This window comes from Narcine bancroftii, chromosome 1, assembly GCF_036971445.1.
Source record: "Narcine bancroftii isolate sNarBan1 chromosome 1, sNarBan1.hap1, whole genome shotgun sequence".
In the NCBI taxonomy this organism is placed as follows: Eukaryota; Metazoa; Chordata; class Chondrichthyes; order Torpediniformes; family Narcinidae; genus Narcine; species Narcine bancroftii.
This window is the reverse complement of record NC_091469.1, coordinates 130,866,870-130,894,536: the sequence shown is the minus strand read 5'-3', so window position 1 is coordinate 130,894,536 and position 27,667 is coordinate 130,866,870. Positions and strand designations below refer to the sequence as shown.

At 42.6% G+C, this 27,667-nt stretch overlaps 1 protein-coding gene across 6 annotated transcripts in view; it reads left to right on the top strand.

Annotated features, from left to right (window-relative positions):
• Positions 1-27,667, top strand: part of snx25 (sorting nexin 25) — a 367,103-nt gene that overhangs the window by 239,998 nt on the left and 99,438 nt on the right. For 5 of the 6 annotated variants that reach the window (XM_069939621.1, XM_069939613.1, XM_069939656.1 and 2 more), the window contains exons 8-9: positions 7,412-7,543; positions 19,205-19,480. In XM_069939621.1, coding sequence (XP_069795722.1) covers positions 7,412-7,543; positions 19,205-19,480 — 408 coding nt within the window. The remainder of the gene's footprint in view (positions 1-7,411; positions 7,544-19,204; positions 19,481-27,667) is intronic. The other variant, XM_069939646.1, reaches the window with a different exon arrangement.

Here is a 27,667-nt window from a genome sequence, read left to right as displayed (position 1 = left end):
AAGTCGCTCTAATGAATGTTGAGGATGGAGCGGAGACAACGCTGGTGGAAGTGTTCTAGGAGCCGTAGGTGATGCCGGTAGAGGACCCATGATTCGGAGCCGAACAGGAGTGTGGGTATGACAACGGCTCTGTATACGCTTATCTTTGTGAGGTTTTTCAGTTGGTTGTTTTTCCAGACTTTTGTGTAGTCTTCCAAAGGCGCTATTTGCCTTGGCGAGTCTGTTGTCTATCTCGTTGTCGATCCTTGCATCTGATGAAATGGTGCAGCCGAGATAGGTAAACTGGTTGACCGTTTTGAGTTTTGTGTGCCCGATGGAGATGTGGGGGGGCTGGTAGTCATGGTGGGGAGCTGGCTGATGGAGGACCTCCGTTTTCTTCAGGCTGACTTCCAGGCCAAACATTTTGGCAGTTTCCGCAAAACAGGGCGTCAAGCGCTGAAGAGCTGGCTCTGAATGGGCAACTAAAGCGGCATCGTCTGGAAAGAGTAGTTCACGGACAAGTTTCTCTTGTGTCTCGGTGTGAGCTTGCAGGCGCCTCAGATTGAAGAGACTGCCATCGTGCGGTAAAGGCTGTGTACGGCCCCTCACCCCAGTCCAAAGCCCGCTGCACAGCTCAGACGGCAAAGTCCTCCTCAGCGACAAGATCTCCATCCTCAACCGATGGTCAGAACACTTCCAATCTATTTTCAGTGCCAACCGCTCAGTCCAAGATTCCGCCCTGCTCCAGCTCCCTCAACAGTCCCTAAGGCTAGAGCTGGATGAGGTCCTCACCCAGGATGAGACATATAAGGCAATTGAACAACTGAAAAGTGGCAAAGCAGCAGGTATGGATGGAATCCCCCCAGAGGTCTGGAAGGCTGGCGGCATAACTCTGCATGTCAAACTGCATGAATTTTTCAAGCTTTGTTGGGACCAAGGAAAACTGCCTCAGGACCTTCGTGATGCCATCATCATCACCCTGTACAAAAACAAAGGCGAGAAATCAGACTGCTCAAACTACAGGGAAATCACATTGCTCTCCATTGCAGGCAAAATCTTCGCTAAGATTCTCCTAATACCTAGTGTCGCCGAGAATATTCTCCCAGAATCACAGTGCGGCTTTCGCGCAAACAGAGGAACTACTGACATGGTCTTTGCCCTCAGACAGCTCCAAGAAAAGTGCAGAGAACAAAACAAAGGACTCTACATCACCTTTGTTGACCTCACCAAAGCCTTCGACACCGTGAGCAGGAAAGGGCTTTGGCAAATACTAGAGCGCATCGGATGCCCCCCAAAGTTCCTCAACATGGTTATCCAACTGCACGAAAACCAACAAGGTCAGGTCAGATACAGCAATGAGCTCTCTGAACCCTTCTCCATTAACAATGGCGTGAAGCAAGGCTGTGTTCTCGCACCAACCCTCTTTTCAATCTTCTTCAGCATGATGCTGAACCAAGCCATGAAAGACCTCAACAATGAAGATGCTGTTTACATCCGGTACCGCACGGATGGCAGTCTCTTCAATCTGAGGTGCCTGCAAGCTCATACCAAGACACAAGAGAAACTTTAAAGTGTCTAGTGTGAAAGCAAAAGCAGCTCAACGCTGGCATCAGATGACGTCATCTCACATTGGGGATTGACGGCCTTGACCCCTACTGCAATTCCCAGCGTCTGCAGATGCCGGCATTGCAATCAGACAAGTGTGAAATGGGTAATTGCATTGTCGGATTGAAATGACCCTGTGTGAGTGCAGGAACTTGAAGGAAGAAAAGATTAAAATGAAGTATAAACTTTGCTGTGGGAAAGTTGCAGCGGGAGAGAGAGAGGAAATAAATAAATAGCAATAGGGAACAATTTTTAAACAGTGTGGGAAAGTTCGTAGCGCTATAGCGCACAATTTAGAAAAAACTGTGGGGAAAAAAACAACGGCAGTCCTGACTTCCCAGAATGTCCTGTGGCAGAGAAACCGCTTTATGAATGCTCCATGTATGCAGCCGGGCATACAGCCCTTTCTCTGCTGCATGGAATTCGGGGAGGGCAGGTCTGCCATCGCTTTTTCCCATGGTATTACAAACTTTCTCACACTGTTTAAATTGTATGCGACAGTGCTACCAATTTTCCCACGCTATATAAATTGTGCGCTATAGAGCTACCAACTTTCCTACCCAGTTTAAGAATTGTCCACTGTTGCTATTTATTGCTGGCACTTTTCCCCGGTCCCTTATAAAGGTTTATATAGGTTGGCACAACAACAACAGGGGCTGAAGGGCTCGTACTATGCTGTACATAAAGCTTAATTATGTTATAATTATGCCTGATTAATTTTGTTCAAATATGAGATCATAATATATTGATCAGGATTTAGGGCAGGTCCACTATCATTTGATGCATTATGACTCTCCTGTAGAAGGTAGAACAGTTCTAACCCCCGGGATGGCTCCTTACAAGTGTGAAAGTGTTCAGTGTCCCAGTTAGGAGCGGTCAATTGTGAAAAGTCAAACTCCCCGTTCCTATCCGGGTCACTGAACAGCCAATTTAGTGGGATGCAAGTGTGAAAGGGGCTTATCACATTAATTCAATAGCTTGTTTCTCATGTGGATCAAGGAACTGTCTAATGTTGTTCCATCCTCTTTGTTATATAGTCAGAGTAATGTGAACTAATTTGTAACCACGTAAGAATACACTCTTCTCACTGTAGTAACTGTAGTGCACCACTGTGGGGCGTATGCATACGTATATGAGTGTATGACGTTTCCTGAGATAGTGGAAGGCATCAGTAAGTAAAGTCTCTTTTGTTATTTGAATCCTGCATCTCTAGGTTATTTAAGAAGCCTCCCAAGAAACTCAGAGACACAACATGGTGGCAGCGATATAAGAGAACAAGAATAAAGCCATAAAGTCATCTGAGATGACTTATGTGTTTTCCTTAAAATGTTGTATGTATGTTAAACTCAATAAAAATATTTTAAAAAGAAAGTGAAAGAATAACTAAAATGCTGCTGATGTTGGAAGTCTGCATTTAAAATTGAAAATATTGCAGAAACAAAGCAGCTTAAGAAGCTGAACTACATTTGCCATTTGCTGGTCATTTGGAAGAAACCATTGGTGAGGTCTCTTGAGTTCAGGAAAGAGCTGGATACCATACCACTAAACCCGAGCCTGACCCCCAGCTGCAGCTCAATGGCACAGCTTCAGTGTCCAGTCATCTTCAGATAGGTTTGCACATCCTGCTAGCTGCTCAAGTTTCCTTCTACATCCCAATGACATGAAAATTGGTTGAAATAGAAACAGAAGATATTTGAAGCACTCAGCAAGTTGGGCAGCATCTGTGGGAACAGAAATAAGTCAAAAGCTCATTGTCACAACTGGGGGAAAAAAAGGAAACATCTTGGAGGAGGAGTGTTATGTCTTTGTGTTACTTGGGAGGCTTCCTAAATAATTTATAGATGCAAGATTCAAATAACAGAAGAGACTTTACTTACTAATGCCTTCCACCATCTCAGGAAACTGTTCACACACGCATACATGTACATACGCCCCACAGTGGTGCACTACAGTTACTACAGTGAGAAGGGTGTATTCTTACGTGGTTACAAAATGGTTCACATTATCTTGACTATATAACATCTCTCCTTCCCAAGATAAAGAAAAATGTAGCATTTTTTATCACTTTCTTTTCTTTCCAGTGCAACTTAAGTAATTGAACTTGTACACTAGTTTATTTACACAACTATTTTTAAATAGCTCTTATCAATATTGAACTGGCGGCAGTATGTTCCTTCGCCATCTTTGGGATTTGGGCTATGTGTATCTGGTGTACATGTAGGTGATGTAGCTTGTGGTGCTTCACCTGACAACTGCTGTGTTGATGTTTCAGTATTAGTGGTTGTGGTCTGTTCACTTGACACCTCACTTGATATTGGTGTGGCAGGTTTTGCTGATATTAAAGCATTCTGCTTCATCACATCTTGTGTCGACTGGATGTGAATTCTGTTCCTCCTCAGCTGATTGCCAGAGTCTGTCTTGACAATCTATGATCTTGGTGTCTCAGCTTCTCTGATGACCTTTGCTGGGGTTCACGTTTTTAGGATCGGCTCTTGAATATGCATATGCTGCCCTCTGAAGAATTCTGGTAATGTGTGTGCATTTTTATTATTTTATCTTCTTGTGCGTCAGCTAGTCTTCTGGTTTCCTCCTGGTCTTCTGGGGGGTGTATTTGGTTTGGCAGAGTTGTTTTATATCTCCTGCCATTTAGAAGTTCTGCCGGGGACTTCACATCAGACCTTAAAGGTGTTCCTCATAATGATAGAAGAGCGAGGTCTGGGACTTCTTTTGTTTCGCGATACAATGTGCGTTTCACAGTTGGCACTTGTCTTTCAATGAACCCATGACCTTTGGGGTAGTATGGGGATGATGTAGTGATAACAAACCCATACTCTGCAGCCAGCTTTCTGAATTCTTGTGAAATGAACTGTGTTCCATTGTCACATATTACTTGCTCAGGTATTCCTTGTTCAGCAAAGAGACTCTCATTTCTAAGGTGGTAGTTGATGCTCTCAGGTCTTTCACCCTTTTGACAAATGGAAAATTAGATTAGTAACAGACTACTATTAATTACCACTCTTGATTTTCAGTGAACAAGTCTGCTCCCACTGTGTGCCATGGCCTGGCAGGTACTTCTGTGGAATTCATTTCCTCTTTTTCTTGTGTGTTTCTGTTGATGCTTTTGGATATCTTCTTTATCTGGATCTCATAATTGACAGAGATAAACTGCAACTCCTGGCAGCTATCCAGACCTAGAATTGCTGGTCCGTCCACATCTACCACGTAGAATTACAGAGGATGTTCTTTTCCTTATGGCAGCCATTGATCTTAGCTCTCCCTTACTGCTTGATCATGGGGCCACCATAGGCCGTTAATGTGACATTTGCTGTTTCCAATGCACTGTCTTTCGGATACCCTTTTATTATGTTCTCTGGGAACATCTTGCGCTAGAGTCTGAGTGGAAGGACATTGCTTTGTGATCCAATATCCAGCTTCACCTTTATGTTAAATATCATAGGCTTGTTCTGGATTGTCCTCTATATTTGGATCCTTGTGTGCAACTCACTTCCTTCTTTCATCTCACCCGACATCTCGTGAAGGTGTATGTCTAGTATCTGGGTGTTGGAGTCCTCATTGTTGTTTCCTTTTATGTGGTGGATCTTCTTCTTGTCTTTTCTTTTCACTGGTATTATTGTTTTCTTCATACCAGACTTGCACATCTTCACCCAGTAGTTTGCTTTACCACAGGCTCTACATTCAGAACCATATGCGGGCGTTTGTTTTGGTCATCAAAGTCTGTCGAACTTCCTGCAGGACATTTGGGTTTGCTCTTTTCTTATTGTGTTCTTTATAGCATCAACCCTTCCTTCCCTTTGCTGTGGGTGGGTCTGCATAGATAGGGATTTCATTTAAATCCTCGTGGCTTCAAAGGCTCTGGCTGTGTCTATAGCTTCGGCCAGTTTCAAGCTATCCTTCCCTATTAGAGAGTTTTGCACTTCAGGATGGGTACTCCCCCATATTAGTTGATCAACTAATCTTTCTTCTATACCTTTAAATTTGCATTTTGCAGCAACCATTTTTAGTCTAGTGAGGAAATTATCAACAGTTTCATCAGTCTCTTGCATTAAGCCTTGAAATTCATAGTGTTTAATTCTATGATTAGATCTGGGTTCAAGGTGAGAAGCAAACTTTGCAAATATCTGCTCAGGATTGTTTTTCTCCACCTCTGTAAGCTCCCAGCTATTAAATATGTCAAGGCCTCGCTCCCCTGTCCAGACAATTATATAACTGACCTTCTCCTTTGCTGTTGCATTTTTAAATAGTTTTTGAATGTTAATTTCCCCTTCTGCTGAAACTTTTTAAACAATCAACAATGTCTTCAGCTTCCCAGACCATCACTGGGTGAACTGCTGTTGCCCCAGCCATCCATTTTTTTCAGTAATGTTTTTTCTCTTTCTCCCCTTCGTAATCCCCTTCCATTCAATTGTATGGCTTTATTCTTGTTCTCTTATATCGCTGCCACCATGTTGTGTCTCTGAGTTTCTTGGGAGGCTTCTTAAATAACCTAGAGATGCAGGATTCAAATAACAAAAGAGACTTTACTTACTGATGCTTTCCACTATCTCAGGAAACTTCATACACTCATATTCGTATGCATACGCCCCACAGTGGCGCACTACAGTTACTACAGTGAGAAGAGTATTCTTACGTGGCTACAAATTAGTTCACATTACTCTGACTATATAACAAAGAGGAAGCATATTGTGGATAAGATGGGGGAGTGCTGGATAGGATAAAGAGAATATTTGTAACAAGGTGAAGCTTGGGTTGCTATGGGAATAAGTTACTTTGATTCTCTGGTTAATGGGACAGTCACAGAGTGATAATGCAGACAAAGAATGTTACGTTTTGTAAATACCAAGGCTAAATGATGTGCCCAGTGTGTGTTCATGAAGAGAGGAACAAATTGAACAAATATCATAGATGGATGACTTGCACAGAAATTGCCTGTTCTGATATGGAGAAGTGAGTAACCTGGAGTATGAGAATTTGAGGGTACAGGCAGATAGGTAAGGGTGGGGGTGGGATTGAGAATTAAAATGGCAGGCAATAGGAGGCTAGGAGTTGTTCCTGCAGATTGATCACAGGTCACCCAATCTGTGAGAAACACAAAAGCTGTAGGTGCTGGAGTCTTGAGCGGCAGAGAATTGGTAGAGGAACTCAACAGCAGGTCAGGCAGAATGGGTAGAAATGGTCAGTATTTCAAGTGAGGTTATGCTTTATCTGCCCATTGTCCAACATAATCTACTATGTTTGGTGTAGTTGTTATGGCCTCCTCTACATCAGTGAGACCAAAAGCAGCTTGGGTGACCACTTGTCAAATGCTCTATAGGTTTGTAGGTCTGAACCTGAGCTTTCTGTAGCCGGTGATTATAACCTCCTTCAACCATTCCTGTATGTCCTTGTCATCATCCATTCTCAGTGTGAGCCCAAAGTGAACTTGAGGAACCACACATCATATTCCTCCTGGACATCCTGAACCTTAAAAGATTCAGTGACAAATATAACAAGGGTGGCTGTAACATCACCGTTGACCTGGGTTCAAATCCAATGCTGTCTTTAAGGAGTTTGTATGTTCTCTCCGTGTCTGCATGGGTTTCCTCCGAGTGCTTTGTTTCCTCCTACCCTCCAAAAGTTGTACAGGGTTTGTAGGTTAATTGTGGTAATTGGCCGACACAGACTCATCGACTGAAAAGTCCTGTTGCCGTGTTGTTTGTGTAAATTTAAATCTAAAATTTAAATTTAATACAAGCTGTCCTTTGTGTTTCTAAAAATGAACATCTTTTAAGTTACAAAATAACAGTGGTAATATCGTGTTGTTCTGCAGATTCTTCAACTTGAGGAAATCTTGTTGAAGCCATCCTACAGAGAACATTTCCGTGCCTACATGGAAAGGTTGGACAAGCGAGCTCTCATTAGCTTCTGGGAGTCAGTTGAATACTTGAAAACTGCAAACAAGGTATCAGTATTTTTAAATAAAACGTGAAAATGCTTGAAATACTCATTAGTGAAAACATTTGTATGGAGAGAAGCCTTCCATCAGAAGCGTGGTCTTTGGTTCGGAACAATGCAGTGAACTGGCGTTGACACAAATGATCATATTTACAAAGTTGTTCCGGGTTCACACATGTTTGGAGGGTGTTGATGTCAAGGACAATTACTTATCTAGGGATCTCTTTAACTAATAGTAACCATACATTATAAATTTGAGTGACAAAAAAGCCAAGGGTTCATGTCAGTGTAGTGGTTAGCACCAACTATTACATTGCCAGCAACTCCGGTTCGAATCCAACATTGTCAGTAGTTTGTACATTCTTCTGATGTCTGTGTGGGTTTCCTCTTCCTTCCTGCCACATTTCCAAGATGTATGGGATTAGTTGGTTAATTACGCACATGGGTGGATTTCAGCGGCGTGGGCTGGAAGAGGGCTGCTACCATGCTGTACCTCCATATTTAAAAAAAAAGCCAGGGGTTCATGTGTCACAATATTCACCATTACATATTTTTATTGTTTTAAAATTCATTTAATTGTGTTTCACGGAAGTGGCACTTTATGCACTGAAAATCATTGAGTCGTAAAGCCATACAGCACAGAACATGTCTTTCCACCCAACTAGGCCGACCAAGCTGGTGTTGTGGGCTGGTCCCATTTGCCTGCATTTGACCAATATTCGTCTAAACTCATTCTATCAATATATTTGTTCAATTTTTTTTAAAAGTCAAAATCTTATCTTTTTATATTGTTTACTCAGAGCCTATCGTGTGAGTGAAAAAATTGCTCCTTGGGTCCCTCTTAAATCTCTCCCCCTCAGCTTAAACTCTACATCTAAATTTAAACTTATGCCCTCTTATTCCAGGATAAGACCACAAGACATAAGAGCCAAAATTAGGCTATTCAGCCCATTGAGCCTTCCCTGCTATTCAATCATGAACTGATCCATTCTCCTACTCAGCCCTAATCCCTGGCCTTCTTCCCTTAATCTTTGATACCACAACTAATCAAGAACAACAAGTTTTGTGATGCATGTTCATGACTGTAAAACTGATTCTGAACCTATCAATCTCCATTGGTTTTTTCAGGTGCATTCTACGCTAAGAATGCGCCTGAAGAAGCAGAAGCGGTCCTTTAAATTGCCGTTCAGGTGGCAGCATTTAAAACGCAATGCTGGCCACCTGAAGGACACAGCTTCCCAGGATACGGCTCTGAGCACACTCCAGCTCCGGCCCAGTGTCAGCTGTGATCAGCAGCCTGAGCCTTTCATATCCGCTTTCAGCCAGCTGCATTCAGGTGGCTGGGGGAGCCACTGATTATCCCTCTCGGAGGAGGGTTACATAGCTCGCCTTAAGAGCATCTCCTGCACATTCAGGTGGTCTCAAAGCAGCCGCATATTGCCTAAACATGCGGCTTTACATGCGGGGCAATTGGCCACCTGAAAATGCCCTGTGTTAAATACATGAATGACTTGGCCTCCACTACTGCCTGTGGCAACAAATTCCACGGACCTACCACCCTCTGGCTAAAGAAATTTCTTTGCATCGCTATTTTATGTGGACGTCCTTCACTCCTGAAGCTGTGCCTGATTGTCCTCGACTCTCTTACATTAGAAACAACCGTTCTACGTCTACATTGTCTATGCCTTTCAACGTTCAAGATATTTCAATGAGGACCCCCCCCCATACTCCTAAATTCTAATGAATACAGTTTAAGAGCCATCAAATGTTCCCTGTATGATGACCCTTATACATTCCTGTAATCACCCTTGTGATGCTCTTCTAAGCCGACTCCAACATCAGCACATCCTTTTTTAAATGAGGATCCCAGAACTGCTCACAATACTCCAAGGGAGATCTCATTAGTGCCTTACAAAGCCTCAGCATTACATCCTTGTTTTTTTCTATTCTATTCCTCTTGAATTGAATGCCAGCACATTTTCTCCCCATTTAGAAAACAGCCTGCCTGACCATATACTTTGCAACATTGTATTTCATTTGCCACTTTTTTCCCCGATTCTCCGAAAATGCCTGTGTCCTTCTTCAGCCTCCCTGTTTCCTCTAAACTACTGTTATGAGCCCAAAGGACCCCAAAACCCAGCAGCAATAGGCATTCACCAAGACAAGTGGTTTTAAAACAAAAGTTATTTTTAATCAACTTTAAACATGAAAATAGAATCAAACTTTAACTTAACTCTATACTTATACTTAACTATACTCTATACTAACCCAAATTAACCCCCTTCTAATTCTAAGCGCACGTGTGTGTAAATTCAAGAAAAGTTCTTTGCCTCACAGTTCAATCTCACTTCTCCTTCTTCCAAGTTCTCTGGATGCAGGCAATTCTTATATTGTGCACAGAATTTAACATATATAAAGTTCACCAGGCTTTGGTGCTTGAAAAAGGTAAATGTTTACCACTCAGGAAGATTCTTGTAGGGTTTGCAGAGAGAGATTTGTTGTTCCAGGATTTCCACCACTGAGGTACCACCATAAGTCACCTCAATGTCTCACTGATGAAACTTGCCCCATCAGGGTTTTTTAGATGGTAACCTTTTTCTTTCAGGTTACGACAGAGCTCCTTCTGTTCCACTTATTCTAAGAGAAACATCAGACAGATAGCACTTCCAGCCATCCACTGCATTAGAACTTTTCATCAGTTCTTCCTGGATTGCACTGTTCAGTGTCCCACACACACTGACTGAGAGAGCTTCTTACTTTTCTCTCTCTCTCCCTCTCCAGCTCTCTCCAACCAAAACTCCAGAAAACCCCATGTGACTCATTTGCAAAACCCCCACCTTCTTCAGCAAACAACAGGAGTTCTTTCTTCTGCTCCCATCTGCTGTTATTAGATAAACAAAGCCCAGGAGTGACCTTTCTGTGCACTCTGTCAAAACCCTTGAAAATACCTTCCAACAGCCAGTGTGTCTCTCCAGTCCATTCATTTTATGACATCAGTTCAATTAACACCTACTTGTGAAAGGTTTTTACATTCTCCAGAGATCTTCAGTATTTCTTCAGTCTTTCAAATAAGATCTGTTTTAAAATGTGTGTATGTAACTACTCTAAATCTTACAAATTCCCCAAAATATTATAGTTATTACACTACCTTCCCCTCCACCAACCTGAGTATCATCTGCAAAGTTGGCCACAAAGCTGTTCATTCCATAATCCATTATTAATATATACAACATGAAAAGAAATGGCCCCATCACTGAGCCCTATGGAACACCACTAGCAACTAACAATCAACCAGAATATGATCCCTGTATTGAGACTGATTCCTGCGAATCAGATAATGCTCTACCCATGCCAGTATGTTTCCATGGGCTCTTATTTTGTGAAGTAATTTCATCTATAGCACCTTGTCAAAGGCCTTCTGAAATTGCATCACCCTTATCCAACCTGCTTGTCACTTCTTCAAAGTGTTACAAGATCAAACCAGCAACCACAAAGAAGGCATATCATACAGGGGTAAAGATGAACAATTACTTTATTAGCTAAAAATTCATCTTCAAACTTTAATTCAAAATCCCCCCCCCCTTTTATAACAATGCCCACTGGTTACTATGCAAATCTCTATAACCATGTAAAACTAATAAATTCCCCAGCCTAAACATAACATATGTAATCAAAGTCTAAACTACACTTCCAACAAGCCCACAGAAAAACTTTGACACAAAACACACAAGACTCACAAAACTTCGATCTTAACTGAAGCAAAGATCATGAACAAAATTCAGTTTGTTTGGTAAACTGAAGCCAAAAGATCTTTGAGAGAGAGAGAGAGCACAAAATTCGAAGTTGTCTTGTGTTGCTTGCAGAGAGAGGAACAACGGCTTGGTCCGTCCGGATCCTTCTGGCTGCCTTCAGAATGTTCCTCCTTTTTGAAATCCCAACATTCTAAACTGTCCTCCAGACCATGACTCATGCTCTGGGCCTTCTTCCACTCCACAGCACCCCCAGTGGTGGTTTATCGTCTAAGTCCAGAAATTTTTAGATAATTTTCTGCTCATGCTCAGTCCGTCTCCCACTCTCTCAGCAGTCCATCTTCACCTTATCTCTCTAAGGCAAACTGTCACTTTTTAACATAAAACCATACAACACATAGGCCAATACACAACACAGAACTCTGTAACAAAAGAATTATCTCAGATTTATCAAGCAAAATACTCATTTAGCTCCTCTGCCATCTCCTTGTCTCCCATTATTATTTCTCCAGCATCATTTTCTAGTGATCTGAAATCCATGCTCATCTCTCTTTTACTCTTTTAGAAGCTTTTTGCATCCTCTTTGATATTATTTGCTAGTCTACTTTCACACTCCGTCTTTTTCTTCCTTCTGAGTTTCTTTAGTTGCCTTCTTCAAGCTTTTAAGAATCCTCTATCTTCCCTCTATTTTTATTTATGGTATGGCCTTTGTTTTGCTTTTATCTTGGCTTTGACTTCCGTTGTCAGCCATAGTTGTGACATAACTCCATTTGAATATTTCCTCATTTATGGGATGTATCTATTTTGTACCTTCCTCGTTTCCTGCAGAAACCCCACCCATTGCTGCTCTGCTGTCCACCCAGCTCGTGCCCCCTTCCAGTCTACTTTGGCAAGTTCTTGTCTCATGCTACTGCAATTCGCTTTACACCACTGCAAAACCGACACGTCTAACTATAGTTTCGCCCTGTTAAATTTCAAATTGAATGGATCATATTGTAATCACTGCTCCCCCAAGGGTTCCTTTAGCCTAAGCCAGTTGTTTCCAACTTTTTTTTCCACACTCACATACCACTTTAAGTATTCCCCTACTAACCACAGAGCATCTATAGCATCCTATGTTAGAGGTGCTCTATGGTTAGTAAGGAATTACTTAAGGTGGTATGTGAGTGTGGAAAAAAAAAAGTTGGGAACAACTTTAAGTAATTCCTTACTAACCATAGAGCACCTCTGACATAGGATGCTATAGATGCTCTGTGGTTAGTAGGGGAATACTTAAAGTGGTATGTGAGTGGGGGGGAAAAAAAGTTGAGAACCACTGTCCTAAACTCTCTAATCTCTTTTGGTGCATTACACAACACCCAGTCCAGTACAGCTGATCCACTGATGAGTTCATCAACAAGTTACTCCTAAAAGCCGTCCCATCATCATTCTACAAATTCTCTTTCTTGAGATCAAGCCCCATCCTGATCTTCCCAATCTACTTGCAAGTTAAAATTCCCCTTGAAAACTCCACTTTTGCCCTTGTGACAAGCCTTTTCTTTTTGCTGTTGTAATTTGTTGTCCGCGTCCCAACTCCTGTTTTAGTGTGTCCTTTTCCCTTGCCATTTCTTAGCTTAGCCCACAGTGATTTTATATCTTCTGATCCTATGTCACCTCTTTCTAATGATTTAATGTTATTCCTTACTAACAGAGCAACACCACCCCTCTGCCTACCTGCCTATCCTTTTGATACACTGTGTATCCTTGGGCATTCAGCTTCAATAATATTCTTCCATAAGCCCATAATATATAAGAGCAGAAGTAGGCCATTTGGCCCATTGACTCCATGCCACCATTTCATCGTGAACCAATCCATTGTCCCACTCAGCCTCACTCTCCTGCCTTCTCCCCATAACCTTTAATGCCCTGACTATTCAGATACCTATCAATCTCTGCCTTACATCCAATGATCTGACCTCCATAGTCACTCTTGGTAGCACATTCCAGAGTTTTACCGCTCTCTGGCTAAAGATATTCCACTGCATTTTTGTTTTAAATGGGCGCCCTTCAATCCTGAAGTTGTGCCCTCTTTTCCCGGACTCCCCTACCATGGGAAACAACTTTGCCACATCTACTCAGTCCAGGCCTTTCAGCTTTAGCCATGACTCCATGCTGTCCACAACATCATATCTGTCAATCTGTAGCTATTCTACAAGGTCATTCACTCTATTTCCTACATTGTGTGTATTTAAATATAAAACCTTCAGTCCTGTACATGTTACTTTTTTTGATTCTGTGCCTCTGTGGTATTGTAACTCATCCTACCGGCTAAATCGTCTATTCCGGGAGATAAGACTGCGAGTGTTCATGCCCATCATGATTTTTGTACCTCTGTAGGGTCACCTCTCAGTGACATGGTCTCTAGGGAATAAAGACCCAATTTATTAAGGCTTTCCATATACATAACTCAAGTGCTCCATTCCAGTAACCTCCTGGTGGACCTTTTCTGAACCTTTTCCAACTTAATTACACCCTTCCCATAGCTAGGTGACCCATAGCTAAGTGCACTTAGTGCTCCAAGTGTGGTTACACTAAGGACTTGCACAATTGTATCTCAACAACTAACTCTGCTGATGCAGGAAAGCTGATGTAAGACAAAATGCGATTTGGGGGAAATCACTTCACTGAGCACCTTCTCTCCATCTGCCACAACATCCAGGACCTCCCAGTGGCAAAGCACTTTAATTCCACCTCCCATTCCTCCCACACTGACATGTCTGTCCATGGTCTACTTTATTGCCAAGTTGAGGCTACATGCAAATTGAGGGATAACACCCTGTGTTCCATCTTGGCAGTCACCAACAAGAAGGTATTTACATCAACATCCAATTTCTGGTCATGTGTCGTTCCCCCCCACTCTTTGTTTTCTCCACCAACCTCCTTCCTTCCCCATATGTCTCTGGCTCCATTCCTCCTCTCTCCTCTCCCGCCCTCTCTACCTGCCTGTCACTTACACCTTCCTTCTGTCCTTTGTCTCTTCCTTCTGTCTCCTCCTAGCTTCTCATTTCTCCCCCCTTCACTTGTCATCACCTGCCAACCATGCACCTCCCCCTCTCCCCACCCTTCAACCGTCTGCCTGTTTCTTGCTATTTCTGCTGAAGTGTTTTGGCCTGAAACATCCACTGCCTTTTGCCTTCCATGGAAGACCCAATGAGTTCATCCTGCATTTATGTGTTTGTACAGTTGCATTACAATATCCCAACATTTGTATTCAATACTCTGCTCAATGAAGGTAAGCATTTCAAATGCCTTCCTTACCACCAGCCCACCTGGGTCGCCACTTCCAGGGAATTATTCTTCTAGGTCTCTCTCTTCTACGCACACTCCAGGGCTCCACCATTTACTGTACAAGTCCTGCCCCAGTTGGAGTTAACACTCACACTTGACAGAGTTAAATTCCATTTACAATTCCTTGGCCTGCCTTCCCAATTAATATTGATCTTGTTCTAAACTCAGATATCCTTCCTCATTTTCCACTCTGCCACCAACTTTGCAGTCCTCTGTAAATTTACTACACCTTGTCATTCAAATAATTCGTAAGGTAACAAACAACAAAGGACCCAGCACTGACCACTGTGGCACACCACTGGTCATAGGCCACCAATCAGAAAAAAAACAACCCACCACCATTGCCTCTCTGACTCCTTCCACTCGGCCAGCGTTGAATCCAATATTGGATTCCATGTCATCTATCCTTCCAGACAAGATTTTGTGGATATTTGCACTTACAGCTCATCAACTTTATTTAGTACACTTTTTGCTTCTACATATATGCGGTCTAAACCTACATCTGTATTGATTGCTTTTCTCTTATCTAACTCACATATAATTATCCCCTCCAGGTTTTCATTCATTTGAGCATCTCATTTCTCCTTTCTATGAGGTATGCTGGTGTTCATCTACCAATTTAGGTTAAACCTTCCCCAACCATATTGGTGAATTTTCTTTACTTCTTTTGAGTCCCAATTCTTTAATGAAGATTTGGACAATTTCTATTAATATCTTCTGCCTTGGTTCAGTCTAAGCCTTTTCCTGTGATTACACGTTTGTGAATTGCAGTAAAACTCTGATGACGCAGCATCTGATTGTATGGAAATCCTTATTTTCACATCTGGCCTGTTCAGTAGCCCAGAATGTGAGCTGGGGTGAAAATGGGACATGCACCCGCCTCACTGTTCCCTCTAAGCTGTGCATGTGCGTGCACACGTTTTGCAACCAGCACAAAAGGTCAGATTCCTAAAATAATGTATTTGTGGCGTCTGCTGCAGCAGACTTTTTAAGTCACTTCCGGCCCGGATACCCAGGACCAGAGGTGGCATTATCATGTCCCTGTGATGCACGCAAAGAGTGCAGGACTTGAAGTGAAGTTGACGGGAGCCCCACGCCATCTTATGGGTAACTGCCCTGTGTGCTGCGACTCGACCATTTAGCTGGCCACACAAGCGACAATTAGGCCTGTGGCATTGCGCGGCTGTTCGGCCAGCTGCATGGGTGCGCACAGGCCCATGATGTTGCGCGGCCGTTTGGTCAGCTGCGTAAGCGGTAATTAGGCCCATGGTGATGCGCAGCCATTTGGCCAGCTACACGGGTGGCGATTTGGCCTGCTACATTACACAGCCACTCGGCCCGCCTCATAGTAATTAATAATTATTGGAAATAATTTCTGTTAACGAGTAGTCAGTTTTTCACATACTACATTTGCACATCACTAATTTGCGTCACCTTACCTTTCCTGTTTTTTGTACAGTTTTATTAGCCATGAGAGATGCACTGTGCCAAAATTATCCTGAAACAATTTCAAGTTTATATTTGCACAGGCATTCAGTGCACACATACTTTGGTGTCAGGAAAAAATTTGCACAACATAAGATTTTCACACTGACTGTTAAAAATTGGAGGGAACATTGGTGCCAGTAGGGTGCCCGGAGGGCATCGGGGCTGGAATTTGGAGTGCTGGACAGGTATGTGGTTGGAGCTGGAATTGGGGTCTGGAATGCAAGGGGTCAGCAATATGGGTGAGTTTGGAGCACTTGTATATTTTCTGCTCCCTTTAAACTCAGTGAGTTCACTGGATAATGTATTATCCCTGTGTAATATTTAAAGCAGGTCAAATGAAAATGTATCCAGTATTAATAGAAATGATATAAATTAAATTGTAAAATCTGCTAGTTTGACATAAGCAAAGTCCCAAGGATGCCAGAAGAGGAGAATTTTACCGTTGCTTGAAATATTTTTCTATGTTAAAGGCAGTGCAAATGGCTTATTTTGTCTCTGTACAAAGTATATTTGCTCTACGATTCTTTAACCTTTTACAAAGTCTGCTGTGGGATATATACCTCAAGTCACGTTCATTCATTTTATACGAGAAGATCTCTGGAATATTCTGCAATCATTGTTGTATGCCAAGGAGTATTTTAGTAGCATGACAATCGTTGAAGGAATGACAGCCTTAAACTAATAATCGATGTTCAAACCCAAGGAAGCACTTTCTTCCTCACATTTTATCACAATGTGGTAAGTGATTATTCAGCCTCACTCTCAGTGTTATCCAGTATTATCAGTGTGCTCTCGCTCTGATCTTCATGCCACCTACCTACACTAAGATAACCTTCTTTGGCTTGGCTTCGCGGACGAAGATTTATGAAGGGGTAAATGTCCACGTCAGCTGCAGGCTCATTTGTGGCTGACAAGTCCGATGCGGGACAGGCAGATACGGTTGCAGCGGTTGCAGGGGAAAATTTGTTGGTTGGGGTTGGGTGTTGGGTTTTTCCTCCTTTGTCTTTTGTCAGTGAGGTGGGCTCTGCGGTCTTCTTCAAAGGAGGTTGCTGCCCGCCGAACTGTGAGGTGCCAAGATGCACGGTTTGAGGCAATATCAGCCCACTGGCGGTGGTCAATGTGGCAGGCACCAAGAGATTTCTTTAGGCAGTCCTTGTACCTCTTCTTTGGTGCACCTCTGACACGATGGCCAGTGGAGAGCTCGCCATATAACACGATCTTGGGAAGGCGATGGTCCTCCATTCTGGAGACATGACCTACCCAGCGCAGTTGGATCTTCAACAGCGTGGATTCGATGCTGTCAGCCTCTGCCATCTCGAGGACTTTGATGTTAGGGATGAAGTCGCTCCAATGAATGTTGAGGATGGAGTGGAGACAACGTTGGTGGAAGCGTTCTAGGAGCTGTAGGTGATGCCGGTAGAGGACCCATGATTCGGAGCCGAACAGGAGTGTGGGTATGACAATGGCTCTGTATACGCTTATCTTTGTGAGGTTTTTCAGTTGGTTGTTTTTCCAGACTCTTTTGTGTAGTCTTCCAAAGGCGCTATTTGCCTTGGCGAGTCTGTTGTCTAACTCGTTGTTGATCCTTGCATCTGATGAAATGGTGAAGCCGAGAAAGGTAAACTGGTTGACCGTTTTGAGTTTTGTGTGCCCGATGGAGATGTGTGGGGGCTGGTAGTCATGGTGGGGAGCTGGCTGATGGAGGACCTCAGTTTTCTTCAGGCTGACTTCCAGGCCAAACATTTTGGCAGTTTCCGCAAAACAGGACGTCAGGCGCTGAAGAGCTGGCTCTGAATGGGCAACTAAAGCGGCATAATCTGCAAAGAGTAGTTCACGGACAAGTTGCTCTTGTGTCTTGGTGTGAGCTTGCAGGCGTGGAACATTCTTGCCAATATTCAGCTCAGATCGCACATCTCAATGAGGTCAGTTTAATGCCACACTAAAATAAACAATGTGAATAGCTGATATACCATTGACCAGTGGGTTTATGTAGTCTCTATAGTCCCCTGCTATTGAAGGAGGCGGCGGCCCTGGTCCGGGCACAGGGAAAGCAGCGGCGGCCCTGGCCCCGGTCCGGGCAAGATCAAAGGGGAGGCGGCGGCCCCGGCCTCGGTTGAGTGAGGCAGGCGCCGGCCCCGATCCGGGCAAGAGCGAAGGGGAGGCGGCGGCCCCGGCCTTGGTTGAGTGAGGCAGGCGGAGGCCCCGGTCCGGGCAGAAAGTAGGAGGCGGCGGCCCCGGTCCGGGCACAGGGAAAGCAGCGGCGGTCCCAGCCCTGGTCCGGGCAGTGGGTAGGTGGCGGCGGTCCCGATCCGGGCAAGAGCGAAGGGGAGGCGGCGGCCCCGATCCGGGCAAGAGCGAAGGGGTGGCGGCAGCCCTGGCCTTGGTCGAGTGAGGCAGGCAGAGGCCCCGGTCCGGGCAGAAAGTAGGAGGCGGCGGCCCCGGTTCGGGCACAGGGAAAGCAGCGGCGTCCTCGGCCCCGGTCCGAACACTAAGATAATATACCGGGACTAATTAACCCACCAAGCAGCATGTCTTTGTGAGAGGAAACTGGGGACAACAATGTGATCAGGGGAGAAAACTTCACACAAACTGCACCTGAAGTGAACATTAAACCTGGGCATGATTTGGTGCATTTTCTTATCCTGAACTAGTGCTCTTAATCTATGGGTTTCCTGCCTTGAAGTAGTCTGCCATGTGAATAATGTGTCAGGAATTGGAATTACAGTGGTATATTATATAAGTATATACGATAATTACACATCAGTTTATTTCCAAAGATGCACAAGTGGAGGAAAGTTTCGGGAGATGCTAGAGGATTAAAAAAAATTCAGAGAATAGTGAGTGCCTGTGCATTGCTGTGGGTGGCGGTAGAGGCTGGTATGGTTGGGACATTCAAATGACTGAAATAGGCACATGGATGTATGGTTATGGGTGTGAGGTATAGAAGGATCTGATTGTTGTGGAGTAGCTTTACATAGATGGGCATAACATTGTGGGCTGAAGGGTGTGTACTGTACAATGTTTTCTCCTTGTAACAGGAGAATTTTGGATAATGAGCAATTCACAGGTATAAAGCAATTATTCTTCAATTTTTATTCATTCAGACTGAAATACCTCAACTAGTTGGTGAAATTTACCAGAATTATTTTGTGGAAAGTCATGAAATTCCAGTGGAGAAGGCACTTTATAAAGAAATCCAGCAAAGCCTTGTGGGCAACAAAGGGACCGATGTCTTCAACAAAATTCAGAGCAATGTTTATGAGACTCTTCAAGACCGGTATTACCCATCCTTTCTTGTAAGTGACTTGTATGAAAGACTCGTCAGAAAAGAAGAGGAAAGGAGCACTTTACAATCCAGTCCAGACAACCATGATGATGTGGTAAGACAAGCTTTCATCAAACTTTCCACTCTCAAAGTGATAGAAATACTCGGTAAGCCAGGATGAATGGTCACAGGTCTGAAGCATTACCTCTGTTTTGCTCTCTACAAGTCTTGCATATTTTGTCTTTTTATTTCAGATTTATCAGCATCTGCAGTATTTTGCTTTTCCCTCTGGACTGTCCAATCTGGACATATTCCTTTGTTCTTTTATTCTTGTGTTTCTCTATTGAAGGAGAGAATCCAAGTATTGAAAGCTTCAGATTGGGCAAAAGAGAAAGCTTCAACAATCAAGTAACATTGCTGAATTTCATCTTTTTAAACATTTTTTTTATTTTTCACACTATGAACCATATTGACCAAAATACACATAAACATTTCCCTCTTGAATATATAGTGTCATTTTCTCCCTTTTTTCCCCCCTCCCTTCCCTCTCTCCTTCCCAACCCCCTCCCCACCCACTCAACGTTCAACAAATATATGATACATTAAACCCATTAAACAATGTCACACACAATGAAAATAAACAAGAAAATTGCGTCATCTACTTTTACACACTGGGTCAGTTCATTTCGTCTTCTCATTCTGTCATTTTAGGTGGTGGAGGTCCGCGGTAAGACTTCCCTGTTGGGTTCCATGTACGGTTCCCAAATTTGTTCGAATACATGATATTATTTCTTAAATTATATGTTATTTTTTCCAATGGAATACATTTATTCATTTCTATGTACCATTGCTGTATTCTCAGGCTATCTTCTGATTTTCACGTTGACATAATACATTTTTTTGCTACAGCTAAGGCTATCATAATAAATCTTTTTTGTGCTCCATCCAAATCGAGGCCAAGTTCTTTACTTCTTATATTACTTAGAAGAAAGATCTCTGGATTTTTTGGTATGTTGCTTTTTGTGATTTTATTTAATACCTGATTTAGATCCTCCCAGAACTTTTCCACTTTCTCACATGCCCAAATTGCATGTACTGTTGTTCCCGTTTCCTTCTTACAGCGAAAACATCTATCTGATACAGTTAGGTCCCATTTATTTAACTTTTGGGGCGTGGTATATAGCCTGTGTAACCAATTATATTGTATCATGCGCAACTTCATGTTTATTGTATTTCTCATAGTTCCGGAGCATAGCTTTTCCCATGTTTCATTCTTTATCTTTATGTTTAGATCTTGTTCCCACTTTTGTTTGGGTTTACAGCTTATTTCCTTGTTCTCTTTCTCTTGCAGTTTGATGTACATGTTTGTTATAAATCTTTTAATTAACATTGTGTCTGTAATCACATATTCAAAACTGCTTCCTTCTGGTATCCTCAGCCTACTTCCCAATTTGTCCTTCAAGTAGGTTTTCAGTTGGTGGTATGCAAACATTGTACCATGAGTTATACCATATTTGTACTTCATTTGTTCAAAAGATAATAATTTATTTCCCAAAAAACAATTTTCTATTCTTTTGATCCCTTTTCTCTCCCATTCTCTAAAGGAAAGGTTATCTATTGTGAAGGGGATTAGTTGATTTTGCATCAATATTAATTTTGGTAGTTGGTAATTTGTTTTTTCCTTTCTACGTGAATCTTCTTCCAAATGTTGAGCAGATGGTGCAATACTGGTGCATTCCCATGTTGCACCTGCTTTTCATCTCACTTATATAGATTATGTTCAGGTACCTTCTCCCCTATTTTATCTAGTTCTAATCTGGTCCAATCTGTTTGATAAAAATCTGATAGGTATCTTAATTGTGCTGCTCTATAATAATTCTTAAAGTTTGAACAATAAAATGCTGAGAGAGGACGGACTCTCAATAGAATCCTATAAAAAATTTTAAGACTTATTAATTCCTTCTCTCCTGGAAGTAATGAACCAGATTGAAGAAACACAAAATATGCCAGATTCATGCAAAATAGCAATAATTACAGTAATACCAAAGACGGGGAAAGATCCACTAATACCAGCATCGTATAGTCCAATATCTCTACTCAACACAGATTATAACATAATAGCTAAACTATTAGCAAACAGATTGGCCAACTGCGTACCAAAACTAGTAAAACTAGATCATACTGGATTTATTAAGAAAAGACGAACAATGGACAATATCTGTAAGTTCATTAACTTAATCCATGCAGTACAAGGAAACAAGGCGCCAACAGTGGTTGCCTTAGATGCAGAGAAAGCCTTTGACATAGTAGAATGGAATTATTTATTCAAAGTACTACAGAGGTTCAACCTACCAGAGAAATATATTAATTGGATTAAAACGTTATATAAGGGCTGAATTTCATCTTTGGGAATGTGATTGTGACTGAGTTTTAGGAGAGAGCTGTCTCTGTAATATGTATGCTGAACAGATTCTTAACCTCTTATAAAACATTGGTGAGCCCAAATTTGGAAAATTGGGTGCAGTTTTGGTCACCTAACTACAAGAAAGATATCAATAAATTAGAAAGAATGCAGAGTAAAAATTTACTAGGATTTTGTCAGGATTTCAGGAACTGAGTTACGGGGAAACGTTAAACAGGTTAGGACATTCCCTGTCGTGCAGAAGAATGATGGGAGATTTGATAGAGGTACACAAAATTATGAGTGGTATAGATGTAAATGCAAGTAGACGTTTCCCTCTGATGTCAGGTGAAATAAAAACCAAAGGAAATGGATTAAGGGTGAAAGCTGAAAAGTTTAGGGGGAACATCAGGAGGAACTTCTTCACATAGAGTATAGTGGCAGTGTGAATGAGCTTCCAGCTGAAGTGGAGAATGCAGGCTCAGTCTTAACATTTAAGAAAAATTTGGACAGGTAGGTGGATGGGAGAACTATGGTAGGATATGGACTGGTTGCAGGTCAGTGGGATGAGGCAGAAATAATAGTTTGGCGGAGACTAGAAGACCCTGTTTTCTGTGCTGTCATATTCTCAGATTCACTGTAGAACATCCAGGTCAAACAATTTATTCAAGAGCTCTTCACCATCTGTCTCTGGAATATTCTGCAAACATTTTTGCTATGTAGTCAGCATTCAGTTTCACGTCATTCCTTATAAGGTCAATTGCTTCAAAATAATATTCAATGTCCAGAACCAAGGCAACACACACTTTGTTCTTCCTGAGAGATATTTCTGAGGTCATTCAGATTATTGGACCACACAATGCGCATAACAATTCTTGGGTTTCCTCACAAAGTGACAATTATTAGTTGGTGATTTTCAAGCCTTTGAGAACTAGCAATTAGCTCTGAACTCCCAACGACCCGACTTCTCGCCCATCCGAGTTCCTGATGCCCTGACCACCCATCCATCCAAGCTCCCAACATCCCGCCTGTCCGTGTTCCCAATGCCCTGACTGCCCGCCCATCTGAGCTCCCGATGCCCCGACCGCCTGCCCATCCAAACTCCCAATACACTGCCTATCCGAGCTCCCAAGTCCCTGACTGTACCCCCCCCCCACCCGAACTCCTGACCCAGGAGTTAGACAGGTTAAGACTTTATTCCCTGGAGCGTAGAAGAATGAGGGGAGAGTTGATAAAGATATTTAAAATTATGAGGGGGATAGACAGAGTAAACGTAGTTAGGCTTTTTCCGCTGACGGTAAGTGAGGTACAAACCAGAGGACGTGGGTTAAGAATGAAAGGGGAAAGGTTTAGGGGGTACATGAGGGGGAACTTCTACACACAGAAAAGTGGTGGGAGTCTGGAGCAAGCTACCAGCTGAGGTGGTGAATGTGGGCTCAATTTTAACATTTAAGAAGAATTTGGACAGGTACATGAATGGGAGAAGTATGGAGAGCTGTGGACTAGGCAAAAAAAAAGATTTGTCACAGACTAGAAGGGGCGCTTCTGCGCTGGATATTGAAATGACGTGTACTAAAATTGAGGCGCTGAGTTAAGTTCAGTAGGAAGGGCATATTTTATGGCACGGGGAAATCAAAAACCATGGGCCATAGATTCAAAGTAATTGGGCAGAAGGATTTGAAGGGAAATGCAGGAAACCTTTCATCCAGAACATAGTAAGTACTCACAGCCTTTCAAGTTTAACTTCACTGTTTGCTGAAGAGCTGCTACTTGCAGGGCGATGAACCTAGACCTGGATAGTGGGATGAGGCTGAGTTGGTCTTTTTTTTCCAAAATGGCCCAAGATAATAGGTTGAATGGTACCTTTTCTAGATTGCAAACCCGACCAATTTGCCTTTGGATGAGCAGGTTCCAACAGTGAAACACAGTTCATTCACAGGGCGGCGCTGTTAATGCAACACAATTACCACGCCAGTGGCCTGGGTTCAAATCTGATGCTGTCTGTAAGGAGTTGGTGCATTCTCCCCATGTCTGCGTGGGTTTCCTCTGGGAGCTCCTTCCACCTTTCAAAATGTACCAGGGGGATTGGGGTACTTGTGTGGCATGGGATCGTGGGCCAGAAGCGCCTGTTACTGTGTTGTCTGTCTAAATTTAAATTAATTGTTGTTCAGTGAGTTCCATAAATATCCCTGCTGTGAAAATATTAATTTTAAAATATTAAAAATTGACAACACGATTTTTACTTTTAAGTATTGTGCAAATTTAAACCGATCTCCATTCTGATTTGCTTGACAACTCTACATGCAGTTCCATTATATTTCTACGTTTCACAAATTAGTTAGAAAATATAGTTTTGGTATTGCTACAAAGTTAAAATTACAGCACAAATTAAGTTTTCCATTAGTGTTGAATTTGATTTATCCCATATAACCACCGTTAAAATCCTGTCATCTCCTGCCTGCTTTGATTTTATCTGTTTAATTTATTGCTTTGCTGTTGCCAATTTCAAATGACCCATATTTTGTCATGTTAACCTTGTCTGGAGAGGGCAGTCCAGAATTGTATTCTTTAATATCCCCAGAAATGATTAATCAACTGTCTTTCTCCCAAGATTGCATTTTAAATTGTGTCCCAATCACAGATACTGGAGCATCATTTATATACCTGTCATTGGGTCATCTTTTGTTATTGTTTCTGCTTGCTCCGACAGTATCTGTATTTTTCATTTGATAAATAGATCACAGATTGTTCTTCATGGAAACATTAAAAGGAACATGAATAATCCAATTTGTCCCTTTGAACTTGCTCAGCCTATCAATAGGTGATGGCGAATCCTCTCTCTCAATATTATTTTCCCACTCTTTCCTCATAGCCTTTGATACCTTTGCATCCAGAAATCTACCTATATCCTCATTCAGTAACAGCAAATTTCTCAAGTTCCTCACCCGTGAATGAAGAAATCTAACCTCATCTCAGTACTAATTCTCCTACCCTATATTCTGAGACTATGACCCCCTTTTTTGACAGCTCAACCAGGGGAGAAAACATTTTTTAATCCATCATGTCATGTCTACCTGGCAGATGTCTACCTGCAGGTTTCTACTAGTTTCCTGCTGATTCTTCTAAGATCTGATTGGACAAGTCTCTCTGCACCAATCTCTCTGCTTGTAATCTTGAATCAAGTTGGTGACCTTCCACTGCTCTCCTCTGTGGCATGTGTGTCTATTCTTGGGAAAGAAGACCAAACCTGCACACAATAGTGTTGCATGGTCTCTCCAACGCCTCATTGCAAGCCACATTTGTCACTTCATGCAAATCAGCTTGCTTTGAAGGCTGTTACGTCAGTTACCCCCTTCAATGATTGCAGTAGCTGTATGTTTGCTTTCAGCGACTGGAATGCAAGGACTCTCCAGTCTCATTGGACATCCAATCAGCATTATGTTTCCATTCGCAATATTTTTTTTTGCCTGGTCACTCATCCTGTTTGAGTCACCTTGAGCAAGGAAAGCATTGCTGGATAAACTCAGCAGGTCAGAAAGCATCATGGGTAAAAATATCAGTTAATGTTTTGGCTCTCGTCCCTTTAACTAAGGCTAAAGGGATTGGGGTAAAAGGGAGAAAGAAGCTGAGGGAGGAACCCAGAGAGGACAGAGTAAAGGACAGAATGTCATACTGAGGCCACCCGCAAATTGGAGGAACAGCACCTTGTATTCCATCATGGCAGTTTCCAACCAGTTTGAAACGTAATTCAGCATAATTGAGCGGCACTGGCTTGTGGGCCGAAATTGCCTGCTACTGTGATATATGTATAAATTTTTAAAATGTAAACATCTGAGAGGTCTTCCTTATTCAGAAAACGTCACTTCCTCTTTACCCCATCAACTCAGTCCTTACCCACATCCCTTCTATTTCCTGCACATCTGGCCTGGCCCCCTCCACCCCTAGACCCAACAAGGACAGGATTCCCCTTCTCACCTACCAGGCCACGAGCTTGCGCAACCAACACATCAGAGGTGGGGAGATAAGTAGAGGGAGGGTCCATCATGAAGCCTCTTTGCATCCTCACATTTCACACTCCATCAAGAAACTTCAAAATATTCCATCATTCTTTTGAATAACTGGGGCTCGAGCACCGATTCCTCTGTCAATCACCAAGTCATATAAAGCAGCAAGCAATGTAATTTGATGCATTAACTTTTCACGTGAGAAATTATAAAGGCTTTCTGAAATTCAAGTACACCTTATCTCTTGGTTTTTGCATTATCTGTTATATCACCTGCATTCTCAAATAAACTCAGGTAGACTTGACAGCTTCCCTTCCTGAAATCTATATCAACTTTTTCTTATATTTTCCAAGGATTGTGTTATCTCATCCTTTATAATTGTCTACCACATTTTCCTCATGACTAATGTTAGACCAAGTCATCTTAGTTTGCTATTTTCCTTTCCTTTACCAATTCTAATATGCACAAACTTTTCTATTCTGGACATGTTTACCCTCTGCAGTACACTTGGACACCTATTATGAGATCAAATCTTGATTACTGTCTACAGTATTGGGCTCCTTATTGAAGGAGAAACCATAATGCTCTAGAAGTCATTCTCATGAGGTTTAGACTAATACCAAGAATGGGCAGGTTGTCTTGTGAGGAAAAATTGCTTCATCCATTGGAGTTTAGAAGAGTTAAACTTCCAAGTTCCTCTGGAGTCTTGGTGAAGTAGATGGGGTAAGTAGGTTTCCTCAAATCAGAGATAGATCTTGATCAACAAGGGAGTGGAAGAAGACCAAATGTGCACACAGTAGTGGTCTCACCAAGGCCCTGTTGAAAACCATATTTGTTTCTTCGCTCAAATCTACATGCTGTGAAGGTTGTTATGTCATTTGCCCTCTTAAGTGATTGCAGTAGCTGTATGTTTGCTTGCCAAGGCAAATAGCGCCTTTGGAAGACTACACAAAAGAGTCTGGAAAAACAACCAACTGAAAAACCTCACAAAGATAAGCGTATACAGAGCCGTTGTCATACCCACACTCCTGTTCGGCTCCGAATCATGGGTCCTCTACCGGCACCACCTACGGCTCCTAGAACGCTTCCACCAGCGTTGTCTCCGCTCCATCCTCAACATCCATTGGAGCGCTTACACCCCTAACGTCGAAGTACTCGAGATGGCAGAGGTCGACAGCATCGAGTCCACGCTGCTGAAGATCCAGCTGCGCTGGATGGGTCACGTCTCCAGAATGGAGGACCATCGCCTTCCCAAGATCGTGTTATATGGCGAGCTCTCCACTGGCCACCGTGACAGAGGTGCACCAAAGAAAAGGTACAAGGACTGCCTAAAGAAATCTCTTGGTGCCTGCCACATTGACCACCACCAGTGGGCTGATATCGCCTCAAACCGTGCATCTTGGCGCCTCACAGTTTGGCGGGCAGCAACCTCCTTTGAAGAAGACCGCAGAGCCCACCTCACTGACAAAAGGCAAAGGAGGAAAAACCCAACACCCAACCCCAACCAACCAATTTTCCCCTGCAACCGCTGCAATCGTGTCTGCCTGTCCCGCATCGGACTTGTCAGCCACAAACGAGCCTGCAGCTGACGTGGACTTTTTACCCCCTCCATAAATCTTCGTCCGCGAAGCCAAGCCAAAGAAAAAAAAAATGTTTGCTTTCAGTGGCTGGAATGCAAGGACACCCATCAGCATTACGTTGCCATGGGTAGATTATCTACAAATTTCTGTCATCTACTGTTTTTATTTCAGATGTGCTTTGATTTTACAATAGACTTTTTGAACACATTGGGCTGCTCTTTTCTTGGAACTATACATTTATAAAGAAGGTCATTATGGAATTATAATTTTGAAGGAATTAAAACAGTCAAGAAAGTTAGTGGGGAGGATGCAATAAG